Genomic DNA, 18,454 nt, shown 5'->3' with positions numbered 1-18,454 from the left:
GCCCCTTTCTATATTGAATTCTTTTGAAGGAAGCCATTATACACAGCTCACCCTTAAGGAGTGTAGAGTTACAGTTTATCTCCCTGAATGCAGAGTATTTACATAAATGATTTGGAATCCAATGAGCTTTTTATTTGGGTTAATGTATTTTTTGGTTCTGAAATTTCTGTTTGGTTCTTCTACATATCTCCTGGGGTTTTTTTGTTTTTGTTTGTTTGTTTTTTTGCTAAGACCTTATGTCTTTCTATTCATTTTCAGAATGCTCGACCTTATTTTTTAGAATATTTTTATAATGGCTGTTTTAAAGTCTTTGTCAGATAATTCCAGCATATATGTCATCTTGATTGTCCATGGCTTCTGTTAATTGTTTTTTTTCCACAAAAGGTGAGATTTTCCTGGTGCTTTGTGTGCTGAGAAGTTTTGGATTGTACTCTGGGGACTTTGGATATTATGGCACTCAGGTCATTTTTAATTTCTGTGGAGAATGTGGATTTTAAGCAGGTAATCAACCCTGTTGGGTTAGGCTGCGTGCTCTGAACAGCCTCTAGGTGTTGGTTTCAAAGGCAGATTTGTTTATTGGAACCTGTGTCGCATTTTTGCCCTCCAGAGGTCGGTTTGGAACTTGAGTGGCAATCTATTCCAGAGTTTGATTCTAAAGGCTTTGTTACACAGTTTAGGATGGTGTCCAGGTATGCAAAGCTTATGGGTGAGCCCAGGAATGCATAAACATCATATTGGAGTCAGTTAGCCAAGCTTCTCCCTCTTTACAATCTTCCCAGTACTCTCTGTGCCCGGGAAACCCATGTCAGCCCTCTCGCGAGAAAGCTGGAGTCTAAGTTGCTTTGTTCTGCCTTGTATTTTGTGTACCTTCACCCATGTCCAGGGCCAAGTCATGGCACCATGGCTTCTCTGATAGACAAGGAGGTTCATCATCACAGACTCCGGCAGCAGACATTCCTGCTGCCGCCACTGCCCCTGCACAGCTACTGTAGCAAAATTGCCTCGGACTGAGGTCAAGAGAATAGAGGAAGAAAAATAAATAAAAGTGGGGATTTCCTCCAGCTTCTCCGAGCATGGGGAGCTCCCTTTTTTGCTCCTCAAGCCAGAGCTAGAGGGTTTCTCCTGGAGCTCTCTCTATCCCTGTCCCAGAACCCACTTCTGGGTTCCTGGATGCCTTGGGCCAATCCAGCGGCTTCCAGAGTGAAAATGGAAACCCCAGCACCCTTCAGCGTCCTTGGCATGCCAGTCTTCTCCCATCCAGCTTTTACTTCCAGAGTCCTCAGGTCGTTGCTCCGTCACCTTGCCAGCTCCTGCTAACCCGGACCCGGCCTTGTCGGTGCTCTGACTGAGTTCAGGACTGGGGAACCCCTGGTGTTCCTACCTGACATCCTGCATCTTTCTCGGGGCTTTCCCCAGTTACCACAGCATCCCTTTCCCGGCCCCGGTAGCAAATTCCTCTCTCTCCTCTCCAAGTCCAGTCACACTGTTGCACATCTGGCTTCTGATTTTCTGTGGTCATTAGTGTGTCCAGCTGCCTGCCTTTTGCCTCAAGGGCAATAACTGTCAGTCTTCTTTGCTCTGGTCTCAGTTTTCTGAATACGAAAGGTCCTCAGTAAACATCTGTTGGTTTCCACAGTGTGTTGTAGGGAACTGGTGCCTACTGGGTGGGCTCACTGTCTGCAGGGCCCAGGAGCCTCTCAAGTCTGCAGACGTGTGTGATCCTGGAGAAAATCCACTCTCCCGGGCCTCTGGTGTGTCTCTGATTCCTAGTGCAGGTTCCCCAGTAGCTTTTCCTCCTCTCTGGAATTCAGATCCAGTTTTGCCAATTGAAAGCCTCAGTAATTATGCTTTATTTTTTCGTTTGCTGATAGAACCAGAGAGCTTAGGGAGAACACCAGTAAATCACATTTCTTTAAGGGCTAATCATAAGGCTTTTAAAGAGCTTTGTGCCCTACTGTCGCTACCTCAATAAGTAACAAGAAAGGTTAGGTAAGGGCCTCAGGGAACTATGGAGAAGTGCGTGGAGGGCCTTCCATCTAACCGGCCAGCAATCCAGTGGTCATCTAGTCAGGCCTCCCAAAGGGGAGACATTCCATTCCAGCCTCTGCACCATGTCCTGGGCATTCATGTAGAATCGTATAGAAACCACAGTTCTTTCTCTTCTGTGTGGACCGTCATCCTCTTCAGCTGACCTGCACAGTGTCCAGAGGGCGGCCTTCTGGGCAGCCAGACGCCACAGACCAGAGCTCTGGAAGGTATCAGCCCCAGGGGCGGCGGAGCCCATGGCGCAGCTCTGAGTGAACCGCACTGCCCTCTCGTGTCCGTTTCAGGAAGCGTGTGCTGCCCTGCTGGACCAGTGCCTACACTACGTGCAGTCCAGAGGCCTCCGCAGCACCCCCGAGAAGACGGAAGGCAAAGTGAGCGTGGGGTTCTCCCCTCTCTGCCCCACCCCTGCGTCCACTGCCTCCAACCCCAGCCCAAGCCTCGTGATCGATGGGCGAAGTCTGGCCTATGCCCTCGAGAAAAACCTGGAGGACAAGTTTCTCTTCCTTGCCAAACAATGTCAGTCAGTCCTCTGCTGTCGGTCAACACCTCTGCAGAAGAGCATGGTGGTGAAGCTGGTCAGAAGCAAGCTCAAGGCCATGACCCTGGCCATAGGCAAGTATCCTGGTGTCCCCCGCAGCCATCCCTGTCAGCTGCTTTCTCCCAACTCGACCCGAATTTCCAATACCCTTCCACGCTACACCATAAGGTGAGAAAACACATCCTTTTTTTTTGTATTTATAAAATCATACCCAATGTGATAAAGCAGGCAGCATGTTCTGAATATAAATCTTACATTGGAAAGCCACACAATACAGCAGCAGCAGTTACAGGTACACATTGCGAGGTAATACACTGCTAGTTTAAGAAGACGGGGTGGAGCTTATACTGTTTCTTGGGAGACAGGACATTAGAGATCTGCCAGCCCCAGGCAGTCCAGGCCGCAGCAGAGGCTGCTGCACTCTCAGCCTTAGCCCAGGCCGACTTAGAAAGAAGCACCTTTGCAGGTGCTTTGGCCTCACTGAGTCTCTGGGGGTCCTAGGCCTTATAATGCCATAGGGACTCCAAGACTTGGTGGTGATCCGAATTCCCATTGCTTCTCGTCAGCTGAACTTTGCTGATCATTCCGAGACAAGCATCTAATTAAATAAGTCCATGCTAAGATATGAGTCACTGCTCAATTTTACATCATTTCCTTGAGGGCTGTGTATCTAATGGTGGCTTCTCCTTGAGACACTGTTGGCCTGGAGAGCCTTCTGGCCTCCTTTTCTGAGATGGGGTGGTGTTCACTTGCCTCCTTCTAGAGCATCCCTTCCACCCACTTGTGGTTCAGGTGGCATCTCCAGCACAGGTTCAGGGCTCAGCAGTGCCACCACCTGGCGAAGCCCAGGAAAGAGGTGGTGGCCACAATCCCCAGGTGCCCCAAAATTTGGTCTCCCTGTAAATATAATCTACCCCTAGGTGAGAGTTGGCTCTGACATAAAGTATCCTCACCAATCAATCAATCGATTGCAGTGTTTTCTGCAAAGGGTTTATGACAGCCACTGCTTATTGAAATGGGGATTGCTGCCCTGTTACAGTGGGCACCTCACCTCACCCGAGGAGATCACCATAGAGCCTGAGACATGGGGGTGAGGAGGAGAGAGCTCATTCATCATGGATACCTGGCCCTGCACACCTGAGGGCTGTGGTATCCACTCAAGAGAGTACACAGGTGGGCATGGACATGTGCCCAGGAGGCAGGAGGGCAGTGAACAGCCACGGCCCCTGGTCCAGGCTGAAGGAAGACAGGCAACTTCTCTGGGCATGGGTCCCTCCCTGGAGTGGCTTCATGTGCCTGGGGTGGCCTTCGGGATTCCTGGCAAGTGCTCTAGGCAGGAGCTGGGGAGGGTCAGCTGGCATCTCTCACCACCCACCCTCCCCCTCTGAGCTTCAGTGTCTGTACCAGGAGTGTGAGCACAGGGTCAGCTGGAGTAAGACATGAGTGATCAACCACATTATCCCCACTATCCTGGGTCAGTGTCTGGCCCAGCCACTTGATTTCTGGTGTCTGGTGTTCATTTACAAAATGGAAAGAAAGTCTTGACTAGCTAAAAAGAAAAGAAAAAACAAAAATAGAATCTCAAAAGGTAAAGGAAGTGTAATGGCCCATCAGAACGTTAGCTTATTGCTTTGCTCATGAGTTAAAGCATCATGTACCTGCTCCTCAGTGTCCAGTGGTTTCTAACATAGAGAGCATCACTGCACACCACAGATGACTTCAAATGGGACATTCTGGAGAAGGCTGTGCAGATTTTTATTGCTTCACAAAATTTCAGTTTGTCCAATATTGCCTGATCACCCATGTTAGGGACCAACCTAATAAAGAACAGGAAAATCACAGGTAAGAGACATCCTATAGCCATAGCATGAGTCACTCTGACTTTCGTATGTCTGCCCCTTTGGCCATTTGTGCAGCTTTGGATGTTTGCTGTGCTTTGGCCGTTCTGCTGCTGAGTTCCAAGAATGGTTACTGCTTGTCTCTGCTTGCCTTGTCACACCGTCTGACCTGTCCCCTGTGTTCCTAAACATTTGCTGTCAACAGCTTGACAGAATAAATAGAAACTCTCCTGTATTGCACCCCCAGAGGGCCCAGAAGTGAACACCATGGCTAGTACACTGGCTGGTGGCCAACGCACAGAAAGAGCTTTGTAGTTTGCTGAGCGGCAGGTAAGCCCCTTCCTTTAGTTTAGAAACTGCTCTGTCAGTGTGAATTGAGTGGCCTTGGCTCCCTGACTGGAGTAGTTCAGCCACTGTAGTAATGATAAAGATGATGGTGGCATCTTTCATGGTGCCAGACACATGGTAAGGGCTTTATCAGCATTTAAGAGCCAACACTGTAGAGCGATTGCCACATGAGCAGGTGGCCTGGCACTCGCCTGCTTTCTGAAACATCCCTCAGAGCGCCGGCAGTGCCAGACTTCACACTATGGTGTATTCTGACTGCTTAACTCAATTCTCCTGGGACAGACACTGCCCTGCCTTTTCCCTGGTCTTCCCTACAGCTCTCTCACGGGACTCAGTCCCACGGGGACCCCCAGAAAAGCCATCGAGTTGATTTGATCCTGTGCATCCCAACTCAAACAGTTCTCCCTGCCTGTGCTGTTTTTAGGTGACGGAGCCAATGATGTCAGCATGATCCAGGTGGCAGATGTGGGTGTGGGAATCTTGGGCCAGGAGGGCATGCAGGTAAAGACCCGTCGGCCGTCCTGTGGGTCCAGGTGGCCCTGTTGGCCTCTTGTCCTGTCACACCATGAGCTGTCCCGGTTTGCTCTGGGCTCTATCTGAGGAAGCTAAAGGGTTTGTCCTCGACACAGCGGATGTTCAATATGACCACTAAGCTTATTTAGGAAGCGATGTGCAACAAACATGTCTTCCTGTGTTACAAGTATATTTTTGTGAACTAAGTGGTTCAGAGAGAGGCAGGGTGAGTCATCGCCTTCTGTCTGGCTGTTCTGTTGATGGCTCATCCCTAGAAGGCGCTTTTTACTGTTCCTGGACACTTAGCGATACCATTTGAAAAAATGACTTGGCTGTAGGTGGACACCTGGTGTCGCCATAAAAATGGAATGTAGCCATCTTGACTCACGTGAAAGCTCAGCTCTGCATTTTCCATTTGTCACTGTCTGTTCTCCACATGCAATTCAGATGTTGAGATGAGTTCATTAAAAATATGCTTCTTTTGGATGTCATGTTACAGCCATTTCCAACATTTAATTACGTTTGAATCACAGCATTTTTTAACATGGTAGAGACTTTAGGGAACAATTTGTCCAGTGTCCTTGTAAACATCAGGATGTTGAGCACCCTTTATTGATTGGTTGATTCATTCACTGATTCATTCATTCAATCAGTAATTATTTGTTGGGCACTTGCTACGTGTCAGGCCTCTGCAGCGCCCATTAATTTTCTTACTTAATGTTAAAATAACGGTCCAATGGTAGGTGCCAAGCTAGAAGCACAGTAGTTCCATCTTGAGCCCATCCTCAGCCCTTTCCTTGCTGTCCTGCTGCCTTTGCCAGACTTGAATCACTGTGTTCTGTTACTCGTACATTCTTCCTTCCTTCATGAAGTTGAAAGTGGAGCCCACTTCTGGCTCACTCTGTCTTCTCAGCGCCGTGCACATGGGGAAGCTCAAGAAACATTTGCCAAATGAATGAACAAAACAGTTAATTCATTCTGACTTTGTCAACATTGCCTGTTTTCACTATTTTCTATAGTGAAAAGCTGACAAGGGCCGTGCCTGCCAGCTTTGTGAGCAGAGACATTCGACACGTGAATACCTTTTGTATCAAAGATTGGAATGTTGAGCATGAGGCTGGGGAGAAGCCTGAGCCGCCAGCCCTCCTCCCCTCCTCAGGGTGGGAGTGCCGGGGCCCTGGGACCTGTGGGAGAGGTGATGAAGACGCCAAGCAGGTGGAGACATAGCTTTGAATGCGTGTAACTTGCCAGGGGGATGTTGCTGGGAGCTTCTGTATCTATTTAAAGCTGCACATCTTTATCGGGGATGTGTTATGTACAATGGTGACAAGGCTTGATGCCTTTTCTTATTGTTCTACGTGCTCAGGTTTCCTAGGTGACTAGGTCCCTGTTGCTTGCATTTTAGTCCACCAAGCGAAGGGACATGCTGAACCCTTTGAGAGGTGGCCTGCAGCATGCTGAGGCAGCAGGGATGTCAAGGGTCAGAGCTGAGCCCCCAAGGATGAGCCACGAGGAGCAGGGGCTCCCCGGTGCAGCCAAGCAGGGGGAGGCTGTCCCTGGCAGGGGGTGAGCGGGAGGTTCTGTGGCTCCCGAGAAGCTCAGTCTTCCTGGACTCATCTGGTCCTCTGTGTGTGGTGCGCACCCCCGGAGCCGAGCTCTGACTGGGGACCAAGGGTACAGAGTGGTGACAACATCTCCAATTCTGAGTCTTATGGAATTTCCAGAAAAGCTGGGAGCTATTGCTTCAGAAGATTGATGTTCTAAGGTTTCAAACTTTTCAGTTGTGTTTAATGATGTTATTCCATTTCAAGCCTACCATGCGAGGCATAATTTACTCTTTATGTGCTATTTGTATATGGGGCGATCAGTTAAATTTTAAAGGCAGATTGATGTTTTTGTGTAGGCTAATCCTCTGAAGATAAGAAATCTAGCTCTTCCTGCCATTTTGTTTGTTTTGGGTTTTTTTCCAAATAAAGAAATTCATCATATAATGAGGTTTCAGGTTATTCTGGGGACAAAAAGTATCATTTTGATGGCATTTGTCTGGCCCAGTTAGCCTACTGCTCAGAGGAGCTCAGGGGAAGCTCAGGTGTCCCTCCTGTCCGTAAAGGAAACATGCCGTCTCCACTCCTTCCTGCTCCCCGTCCACTGCCCACAGCCGGCGTCCTGGGATGGGTACATGGAGGGCCAGCAGAGCTGTGGCCCTGGCCTTGCCATCACCTATGGCTCCTTTGGAGAACAACCCAAGTGCACCTCCCAGGATGACCAAAGTCTGTCTCTGGCGCATACAGGAGCAGCCCCGGCTCCTCTCTGGGTGGAGATTGTGGTGTGATTTAGAGGGTGGAGAAAAAAACTTCATGCATCTCTGTGTCTTTTGACTTGTTAAAAAACAGCATGAAAAATAAAAAGCAAAACCTTTAAAAACCATTCAATTACATATATTTGAAACCATGAATGACTCCTATATGGTGACGTCCCTGAGCCAGCGTGCTTGGTGAGGCTGAATTGTAAATTGGACAGTAAGGGAGCTGACGGTGACGCAAGCCTCGGCAGCCACCCTCGCACTGTGTTCAAAACCGGATTTTTCCTTCTGTGTTTTGGCCTTGCATTTTGGGGGAGAGAGGACAGACCTTATGCCAAGGGAGGCACCGCCATGCCAGTAACAGGCACGCCTCTCCCTTTCAAGGCAGTGATGGCCAGCGACTTTGCCGTGCCGAGATTCCGCTACCTGGAGAGACTCTTGATTGTTCACGGACACTGGTGCTATTCCCGACTTGCCAACATGGTGCTGTACTTCTTCTACAAAAACACGGTAGGTATTTGACACCTGTCTTTATTCGGATGGAAAGGCCCAAGATTCGTAGGCCTGTCACCTGAACGAGGCTGGCCGGCCACCCCGCACCTCCCACCCTCTCCGTCCTCCTGGCCTTTGTGAGTTTCCCCCAGTGCTGGACTGGCCCTGCACCCCGTGCGATCAGAGTCTAACTCACCAGCATGTGAGAGCAGCTGCCCCTCTGAGGGGAGCGGTGGTGGAAACAGGTAGGCAACACTACAAAGTCTACTTACAGCTTCAGAACGAGAAGTCATGGAATCAGGAGGCCAGCAGTTTGCACAGGGTCACACAGCTGTCCTCGAGGCTGCCTTCCCCCCAGGCCACGGCCACCTGCTCCCAAGCTCTTAACCACACTGTCCACATGCTGCTGGGGACTGTGCAAATGGGAGTCCCCTAACCAGAGCTTCCTCTAGAGTAGACAGTGACAATCACACAATAATCAGAAGTATGCCTGGGGGTCCTGGGACCAGAATAGGGGACTTAGTCACGCTGTGATTCCCACACCGAATGGCCTCTGTCAGAACATGTGCACACCAGGCCAGGTGGGAGAATCCCCAGGTCAGGGAAGCTTGGACTGGGCAGGAAGGGGACCGCCTGCCAGGCCTTGCCACACTCTCCTGGGCTGGCAGGGCAGGCTGGTCCCCCCCTGGCCACCTCAGTCTGTAGCTAAATTGACCCTTCTTAAAATCACAGCCAAATTGGCTGAGAACAATTCTGTCTCTCTGGGGGCTGTGAACACAGGTCCCTGACCCATTTCATTGGCTCTTGATGTTTAACCCTTAGTTCTGGCATTACTACATCTTTGGCAGACGGGCCTCTTCATAGCCCTGCAGGTTGGACCACGTGGCCATCTGAGAACCTTGCCCTACTTAAAAGAGATTTCTAGATATTTTGCTGAGGAGTTGCTAGGTTGCTACTTGTGATTGCTGCCTCTGATAGTTCACAGCTGAATGTACAAACAAGGAGATAAAATAAATAAACTCTTGGGATCAGCCACCTTCCAGGGTAGTCCCATAAATCTAGCTGTCTTGACACCAGACCTCCAATGTCAAGACTATCCTGTACTCTTTTGAAAGAGTAAAATAAAATAAGTTAAAAGGTGTATTCTTTTTCCAATTCCACATAAAAGTCTCTATGTTGGCTAACTCTATGCTGCCATCAACACACCTCTCATCCACGTTCTTGTTTGCTCTGGAGGCTACACCTGCCTTTCTTCTCCTACCTCCCCCGCCCCCTCACTCTCACCCAGTTTCCGAAATGTCTTGTAGTAAATGAATACAGATGCTCAGAACCAGTCAGGGCATGTCTAATTTGATAGGTTTGGTCCTGGAAATTAATTCAGATTAGGTTCTGCCAGGGACTGTGGCTGCAGAAGCCTATACCCCGCGGCCCCATGCTAGCTGGTTCACGAGTCCTTTCCCCTGACGCCCCGGCATTGACGCCCCAGCACAGAGAGACCTCAAGGGCACAATTGCAAGCCTAGAGGTTCCCAGCTCCTGAAGGAATGGGGCTGGGTGGGGTGCAATCCCAGCCCCGTTTCCATAACCCGTTCGCTGTGGGATCTTCTTCAGCAAGATATTTGCTGCCTCTGGATATTTTTTTAATCTTAAAAAGCAAAACGTGAACTGAGCTAGCTGATCTCCGTAATTCCCAATTAAAATTGCTCAGAGTGAGAGGATGGTGAGAATGATGCAGGCCAAACCGTTCAGCAGTTCAGATGCAAACAAAGGCCAAAGTGACCACCTGGACTGGGCACAGTCTCCTGCCTGCCACCGTGAGTCCCTCCTCATCGGAGGGCACAGGAGGGACAAGGGGGCCCCTGTTTTTATTCCATTAAAATGCAGGGTCTTTGTTAACAGGCATTAATCCACGTGAGGAGTTCAAGGATAATCACTGTGCCTCCTAAAGTGAGAAGTTCATTAGTTTTAGGAATAAGTTGGCCATCCTTTCCAATAAAGAGCAGAGAAGAAAAGTTTCCATAGCAACCGTGGTTTGGGAAGGAAGCTTTTTGGTACTACAAGGAAAAAAAATCTCAGTTATCTAAGTACTTCTCTTCCTCTTGCGCTTGGCTCCATTTGCTCACCGATGACTCATGAGGCCAAGCCTGCGGGGGTGGGTGAGAGAAAGTCAGCGTAGGAGTGAGAAAGGGAAGAAAGTCAATGGAAGAAAAATCCAAATTTGTCAGTTTTCAGTGTGTAGGGGGAAAGTTGCATTTTAAGAGATTGAAATCATAGATTGAAACAGGATTTGGAGGATATATGTCATGGTAGGTTTCATCAACATGGATTATCATTTCTTCTAATCATCACAATAAGCCATTTTGAGGTCAGTACACCAAAAGCTCAGAGAGGTTAAGTGACTGAGTCAAGGTCAAAAAGGTAGATAGTTGCAGCCCCAGAACAAAAACCCAGGCATTGCGGTGCCCGGCGGAGAATGTTCGTCCACCATAACATGTTTGCTTTTAGACTGTGCCTTTCCCCCACGCCATGACCCACCCCAGTCGTGGTAGAACAAGCTGGGTTCATTACTCACACCATGACCATGTTCAAGTTGTTTAACATCCTGGAAACTCAATTTCCTTCTCTCTAAATGGGGTAAGAACACTGGCGCTGCTTGAGCTTCAAACAAGGGAGATAACTACTAACACTAACAACATGCCATGGGCGAGCACTTGGAGTGTGCCAGAGACTCTGGTGAGTACTTTAAATGCCTTAGGTCCTTTAATCCTCACAACCACCCCATGGCTAAGTGTCACTGCTATGCCCACATCATGGACGAGGAAACTGAGGCAGAGAGGGCTTAAAAGATCTGTAGCAATTTGCACAGCTACCAAGTGTGAAGATGCTTTGCAACGGCTAAACTGCCATGTCCCCCTATAGATACACTCAGGCCATGGATATTCAGGGATCTAGTGACAATGAAAAGAGGTCGAGCCCACTGAGCTGGGGTTCAGCCTCCCTGGGTCTCACTTTCCTATTTACAATGTCTATAACTCACCCTCTGGCAGAGCACCCAGCAGATAACCAGGGCTCGGTCAAGGCAGCAAAGTTGATGTGGTCATTGGCTTTTCTGTTGTCCTTATGATGGAAGGAATTGTCCACTGCTCCTCATCGGAAAAGGCGTGTGACTAAAGAGGAGATAGGATCAGAGATGTAGGCACAGATAGGATTTGTCTGGGGTCACAAACAGAGGAGGGGTACTAGGGAGGAAGTCCCAGGCTCTCTTGAAACGTGAGCAGCCCTAGACCCCTTGTGGAGCTTTGATTTTGTTTTATGTTAATGATCCATGGCTCTTCAGGCACAAACGCTCATCCTTCCTGGGAATTCCCAGTTCCCTCTGGCAGCCCTCCCTGCCTAAGGGAATAAGGAGGGTGCAGGGGAGGAAGAGCAGGGTGAGGCAGAGGCCAGCGGCAGGGCTCAAGGTTACGGCTGTCTATGCACTTACTGTTTACAGCAAACCTCGCAGAACTCTCAGACTCCTTGGCTGAGAATCTGCAAGGATGAGTAAAGCTCTCATTCTTCCCTGCTTGATTTCAGATGTTCGTGGGCCTCCTGTTTTGGTTCCAGTTTTACTGTGGCTTCTCTGCATCTGCCATGATCGACCAGTGGTATCTAATCTTCTTCAATCTGCTCTTCTCATCGCTTCCCCAGCTCGTGACTGGGGTGCTGGACAAGGATGTGCCGGCCCACGTGCTGCTGACCAAGCCGCAGCTCTACAGGAGCGGCCAGAACATGGAGGTAACGCACCCCAGAGTCTCTGCCCCCATCTCCTGCCCTCCGAGTTCACCTTCTGGAAAGGGCTAGTCCCCAAGCCTCCCTTTAGATGGACACCCTGGACAAATCGTTAAAATTCTAACATCTGGCTTGTGGAAAGAGAAAAATGGATGCTGTGTGCTTGACTCTGTAGTACGTTAAGTGTAATGAGTGAGAACTGTCTCCACCCCAAGTGTTTCCAACAGCCCAAGGAAAACCTACACAGAGTCACAGGTGATCACTGAGGCCTGGGCAGGGATTTTTTTAAGCAAACAAGCAAAAGAAAAAGGTGATTTATTTTGAATGGGAATTAAGAAGACATAACCCATAGGAAAGAACAAAGAGTTGTAGATACCGAGCACTTCCCTGTAATCTCCTTGCTTTGTTTTTGTGTCCCAGGAATACCGACCACAAACGTTCTGGTTAAACATGGTCGATGCTGCCTTCCAGAGCCTGGTTTGCTTTTTCATTCCTTACCTGGTAAGTTGGCACCTGGCACAGTTTTTCCCATCAGTTGCACCTAGGGACCCACGGATACCAGATGCTACTGTCTTTCAGGCCTACTACAATTCGGACGTGGACCTATTCACCTGGGGGACCCTCATCACAGCCATCGCACTGTTCACCTTCCTACTGCACCTGGGTATTGAAACCAGAACTTGGGTAAGGGTCACCTGCTCGGTCACATCCCAGAGGGTGGTGATGCTGTGGGGCCCACACTTTCCTGTAGGTTCTATGAGACCTAGGAGGTTTTTCTAAGCAGCCAGGAGACTACAAGCCTACCCTACCCTACAGTGATGAGAAAGAAAATGACACATACCCAAGCCCCCTGGTGCGTGGGGGGCCGCCGCAGCCCACTGCCCACCCTGCTCCTGGGCAGAGCTCTGCTCCTTCTCACCTTCTCGCCCTCCTTCTCCACCACACCCTCCCGTCCTCTCATCCTGCCCTCCCACCCCAGCGCTGCTCACGGCCTGTGTGTGTCTTAGGCTGGTGAGAAAGACCCCAGGGTTTACTAAGCCCTGAGAACATGACGTCACTCATTAATGACTGGTGCATTTTTGTTGTCGTTGTCATCACTTTTAAGTTGAAATAAAAGCCCTTTCTTTCTCTTTCCCCCTCAGACCTGGCTCAACTGGATCACTTGTGGCTTCAGTATCATTTTGTTTTTCACTGTGGCTTTGATTTACAATGCTTCTTGTGCAGCGTGCTACCCTCCGTCTAACCCTTATTGGACTGTGCAGACGCTACTGCGTGACCCTGTGTTTTACTTGACTTGCCTCATAGCGCCTGTCACCGCGCTGCTACCCAGGTGCGTATCAGAGGTGGCTGGTGCCTTGAGTCTCGAGTTAGCTCCGAGAACACTCGCCTTGCTTTTGCCCTGTGTGAGTCTCAGGAAGCTCAAAGGCACCACCTGCAGCAACAGCTAACTTTTTTTTTTTATGTGCTCTTTGCAGATTATTTTTCAAAGCCCTCCAGGGAAGCCTTTTTCCCACCCCACTGCAGCTGGGACGCCAGTCGGCCAGGAAGTGCCCCAAGAGACTCAACATTCCCAAAGAGACCTTTGCTCAGGGACGTCTCGAGGGAGACCTGAGAACTGACCACTCAGTGGGGAGGACCATCAGCCCCTCTGCGTCCCTGTCCCGGGACCGTGTCTCCCAGGACTGTACCTCTCAGGCTGCTTGGCACACACAGCAGCCAGCCTGCTCCCCAGAGGCCAGCGAGGAGCCCAGCGTGGTGGACAACAGTGTGCCACTGAGGGATGACACCGTACTGGAGGGGCTGAGTGCGCAGTCCCCGGGGTCCTCCACCTGGGGGGCAGCTGTTCCAGAAGGGTGTCCCGAGGAGTCCAAGGTGAAATCCACCAGTGCTGGCAGGGTGGCCCCCCTGGCGTCCCTCTTCAACCTGCCCAACTTCAGCTCGATCAACTGGATTTCTTCCCTGTCGCTGGTCAGTGGGCTGGGGAGTGTCCTACAGTTCTCCCGAAGCAGTTTGCAGATGGACAAGCAGGACGGGCAGTTCCTGTCCAGGCCCCCTCGGGCAGAGCAGGACTTAAGGGGACAGACCACGGACTACTTCTAGTAGCACCTTCAAGGGGTCACAGCTGACTGGCTGCCATGGAAACCTTGATTTCAAGGCCTTTTTTGATATATATAACATAGATGTTAATATTATTTATGTTTATTATTTGCACAGAAGAATTCTAGGGAGATGTATTTTTAAATGTTTCCGAGGCTAACACAGGAAACGAGAGGTACCAAAAAAGAAAGTTTATTTTTTAAAGTTCTAAGTAGAGTATATTGAAAAGAAAAATAAGAGCTTTAACGTATATAAAAATTTAAAGAAGAATGAAACTTGAAAAGTGTGTTTAGATTTATTTTTTCATCTCTTTTTGTAAGAAAATGCAGTATGGTTTGTTTTCTTCAATGTGCACGACCTTTGCTTTCCCCGAGTATAAACGTGGGACTGAGCACAGTGAACTTGGGCAGGTGGGGACACAGACAGTGGCAGCGCAGGTGACAGAGGGCAGCACACAAGGCCCCCAGAGGCAGGTTCCCACTGGCTTCTGACGCCACCCACGTGGGAGGGCTGGGGCTCCACTTCACTCAGAAAAGGGAAAGTGAGACCTCAAGAAAAATTCACATGTGAAGTTCATTCCAACATTCAGTTCTCCACAAGCGTTTCATAAAGATGGCCTTGTGGGTATTATAGCCCTTATGTAGTGTTTTGCCTGTTAAAATCATAACAAGCAGTAAACAACCTTCACTTTGCAAAGAGAGTGTGTCCTGCTACCACTGTTGTATGAAGTGATTAACATTTGACCTCACAAAGTATGTTCTGCAGGCCGCAGAGCACTTCCTTAGGGCGAGTCCTTTTAGACGCTGTTCCAGTTTGGTGACACAGGTGCCACTGTAGCTGCACAGCCTGTTGTCCCATGGCACCCTGCACCAGGCAATCAGCCACCTTCAGGCCCTTCCTGCCAGGGGGCTAGGCTATCCAAGTGTGTGTCCCCAGGCATTTGTCTGATGAGCCATCGGGTCTGCCCTTGTAAAAAAAGAAAGGGGAAAAGATGATAAAAGTCCAAGATGGTTCTGTGGCATTTCCTCTGCAGACCCCCATCTTTCCACTTTGTCTAACAGTCCCAACTTTGCACAGCACTGGGGGTGTGAAGTAGGCGGGGCTTGCTCCCTACTGTGCAGAACATATGGCTTCTGTGGACACCTGTCCCCAAGAACAGCAACACAGACAGGGCAAAAGGATCTGAGGACAAAGAAAGTCCTGAGCACAGCACATCAGGAAAGAATGGGGAGTTGTCCAGTGAGTGTTCTGCTCAGGCGGAAAAGGAAGGCACAGCTCGCTGTCTGCAAGACCAGAGGGAGGTTGGACTGCAGGGTGACTGGCTCTGCCACTCAGATCTGGGCTTTTCTCCCTTCCCTCAGCTTTCAGGGCCACTGCTGTCCTTAGGCGGCCTCTGTTCTTGTGATGCAATGGCTGGAGTCATCTCAGGATGTAACCACACATCACACTGTCCTGAGGGAGGAAAGGGTACCCTGTCTCCACATTCCAAATGGAGTCCCAGTTTCCTCAGCCTCACCCTGCATAGGTTGTGTGACATCCTCAGAATGGAGGGGATTGTCCTCACTGGGGCTCCCAACTTCCCTCAAAGTGCCTGAGCTTCGTGAGTGAAGGCTCAGAGGAATATCTGTGTCCTGGTAGATGGGGGAGACAGAAGGAGGTGGGAGGCAGCTTCAGCAGCCAGCAGTACCAGGCCACAGGTGACAGCCATCCCAACCCTGCCTCCCCCATGCCTGATGCCACCTGGTCTGCTCTCGAAGCAACATGCTTGAAAAGAATTTTCTTGGGTAGTGCACAACACTGCTGCTTCCTGGATTCAGGTAGTGGTTGTTAGCACAAAGTATAGGAGGAAGAACTATAAGCACATTTACCTGAATATCTGAGGGTTCAAAATGCCCCAGCTTCCAGATTTTCCTGCACTCACAATCTGCCTTCTTTTCAAAGACCATCTTTCCTCTGCACATACTTCCTCTTGGGAAATGGAATGATCCAGGCAGTAACTTCAGGATTATGCATTAAAAAGCCAGTTTAGAGGAACAAACATCATACATGGCATTGACAGCTACTCTTTAGGATGAAGAATATTCATAGACATCTACAATAATAATCTATCACAGCTAAGTTTGCTGTCAAAACGAACATAGTACAAGGATGAACTTCGTGATTATCTCAAAAAAGCACTGAGTAATGTATGTTACCAAATCCTAATAACAAATATAAAATAAACAGGAAGTCTGACTTTCTAAGGCTGTCTCTGTCTTTGGCAACAAAATAGCTTGATTAGTTATTTGACATTATACAGCATGCCTATTTCAAAGTCAAAACCAATTAATTTTAAATTCTTACAGGTCTTCTATTATGGCCTCCTCACCTTGTATCCCGGCCACTTTGCACAGAATCTAGCAGTTCGAAGGTACTCAGTAAATGTTTGAAGAGTCCAAGAATAAATGATAATCATGAAGCATTCCTGTTAAAATCAGAGTTAAAGGAAAGCTGCTTGTTATAACCCATTATTTAATATTCTCTGGAGTTTCTGGATAATGTAATGAGACATGAATTTTTAAAAAGAATGAATATTGGCATGTTAGAGACCAAATTACCATGGCTTACACATGATATGATTGTATACCTAGATAATGCAAATGAATAAATTTTAACAAGCCTCTTAGAATTACTAATTTATTATTTATTAATAATTTAGGTTTATATAATAATATAATTTAATTGATAATTAATATTAATTAATACAGGGGGAAATAAATTGGCTCACTATGAGGAAAACAAACCATGGCTGGTCATAGAGCAGTGATAACCAGTTAGACATTGTAACAGGAGTAGGAAAAGATCTCACTCATCAATACAACACCAACACTAGCAAAAATTAAAATGCCAAAGAATAATCTCAGTGAGTATGAAGACAACTTTGCAGATTTTAGGACAATGTTAACTACAAAGACATGCCTCATTTCTAGGTTCTGCCTTCCAGACAAAATTTCTGCAGCCTTTCTAAAATGTTTAATTCTTTTTTGTTTCTTCTTTATTGTTTAGGTGGTTTTGTTTTTTTTAAACAAGGTGGTTCTAGAATTTATCTGGAAGGATACACGTACAAAAACATCACAGAAAATTCCAACAAATAAAAGTAATGCAGAGAACAGACAGTAAAATATTTTATGAAGTGCTAATGTTTAAAATAGTGTGATTCAAGAAAAGACACATAAACAGAACAGACTAGATGTATCATTTTACATATAAGAATTTATGTTTAAAAAAAGAATTAAGAATCAGTGAGACAGAAATATTTACTAAATTGCAAGGTCAACAATGTGGAAAAAAATAGTTCATTGGAATGTACACATGGTGAATTACAAATAAAATTTAAAATCTAAAGCCATAGTAAAAGTAGAATAAATTGAAATCAAGTATTGTCAAACTTCTAGAAAGGATGGACCCTTAGGCATCTGGGGCAGCTCCTGGGGTCTTGCCTGCCCTTTGTCTCAGGGAACCACTCCCAGCCTCCCCTGCCCGCAGGCCCTCTGAACTGGGCCCTACATAACTCCTTTCTCAACCTTCTTGGCTTCTTGTTTGCTCATGTTGGCTTTGGCAACCCTGTTCTGTATTATTATCTGGGACTATCAATCCAAACCCTCTAGGATGCTGTTCTTGCAAAACCCCTTGGGCTCCATGCACCAACCCTCCCAAGCAATCCCAGGGCAGGGGCTTTCTTGAGGAAATCTAACAGGAGGGTGGCTCTCCCACTGCTCCCACTGAGAAATGATTGGTAGAACTTAACCTCCCCACCGAAAGGAAAAAGTTAATTGCACTAAAAAATATTTCAACATTCTGCATATTAAATGCTAATCAGAATTGAGAGGCCAAATCTACTAGAGAAAATTGTAATAAATGTGGAGAAGAGCTTTATGATACAAATGGTTGCTATGAATCAATCAAGCAAATATCAAGACGCTGTTTGACCAAAGACTGATGAATTGAGCCCTCATGTTTCTGAGTGGGAACAACCCTTCTGGAAGGAAGCTTGCCAATGTGGAACAAAATATCTTGAACGTAGTCATTCTCTTTGACCCAGTAATTCCACTTTGGAGACTAAATATAAAGGAAATAATTATTTGCATTTAAAATGTTTATTATCTTATATTTAACAGTTGAAACAATTTGAGTGGATGTCAGTGAGGGTATGACTAAGTAATTTCAGAAAGTCTGATGCAGAGATACCGTATATCTAAAACATGGAGTTCATAGAGGGAAAAGTAGTAAAAGAGCTCCTTTGCAATAAAAAGGTTAGAAACCATTTACTATATGTTTAATTCCTCAAAACGTAAGTGCCTGGTACAAAGCCTAGAACATACTACACTCTAAATACATATTTGCTGAACCAAGATACAAACCCTATCACTCAGTATATACAGGCCTTGAGTACAGTGAGTTTGTTATGCTATTAAAACCACACTAAAAGATGCTTTAACTTAATTTGACACCTTTGTGGACCTGTCTATTG

General features: G+C 47.6%; 1 protein-coding gene across 1 annotated transcript in view; it reads left to right on the top strand.

Annotated features, from left to right (window-relative positions):
• ATP10A (ATPase phospholipid transporting 10A (putative)) overlaps positions 1-14,227 on the top strand; it is a 144,874-nt gene extending 130,647 nt beyond the window's left edge. The window contains exons 14-21 of the mRNA XM_045560379.1: positions 2,331-2,658; positions 5,195-5,271; positions 7,970-8,095; positions 11,653-11,853; positions 12,268-12,348; positions 12,427-12,531; positions 12,990-13,177; positions 13,323-14,227. Of these exons, the coding sequence (XP_045416335.1) occupies positions 2,331-2,658; positions 5,195-5,271; positions 7,970-8,095; positions 11,653-11,853; positions 12,268-12,348; positions 12,427-12,531; positions 12,990-13,177; positions 13,323-13,947 (1,731 nt within the window). The 3' untranslated portion in view covers positions 13,948-14,227. The remainder of the gene's footprint in view (positions 1-2,330; positions 2,659-5,194; positions 5,272-7,969; positions 8,096-11,652; positions 11,854-12,267; positions 12,349-12,426; positions 12,532-12,989; positions 13,178-13,322) is intronic.
• The last annotated feature ends 4,227 nt before the right edge of the window (positions 14,228-18,454 follow it).

Source organism: Lemur catta, chromosome 9 (genome assembly GCF_020740605.2).
Source record: "Lemur catta isolate mLemCat1 chromosome 9, mLemCat1.pri, whole genome shotgun sequence".
NCBI lineage: Eukaryota > Metazoa > Chordata > Mammalia > Primates > Lemuridae > Lemur > Lemur catta.
Note: the sequence above shows the minus strand (reverse complement) of the source record. Positions and strands in the feature narration are given on the sequence as shown.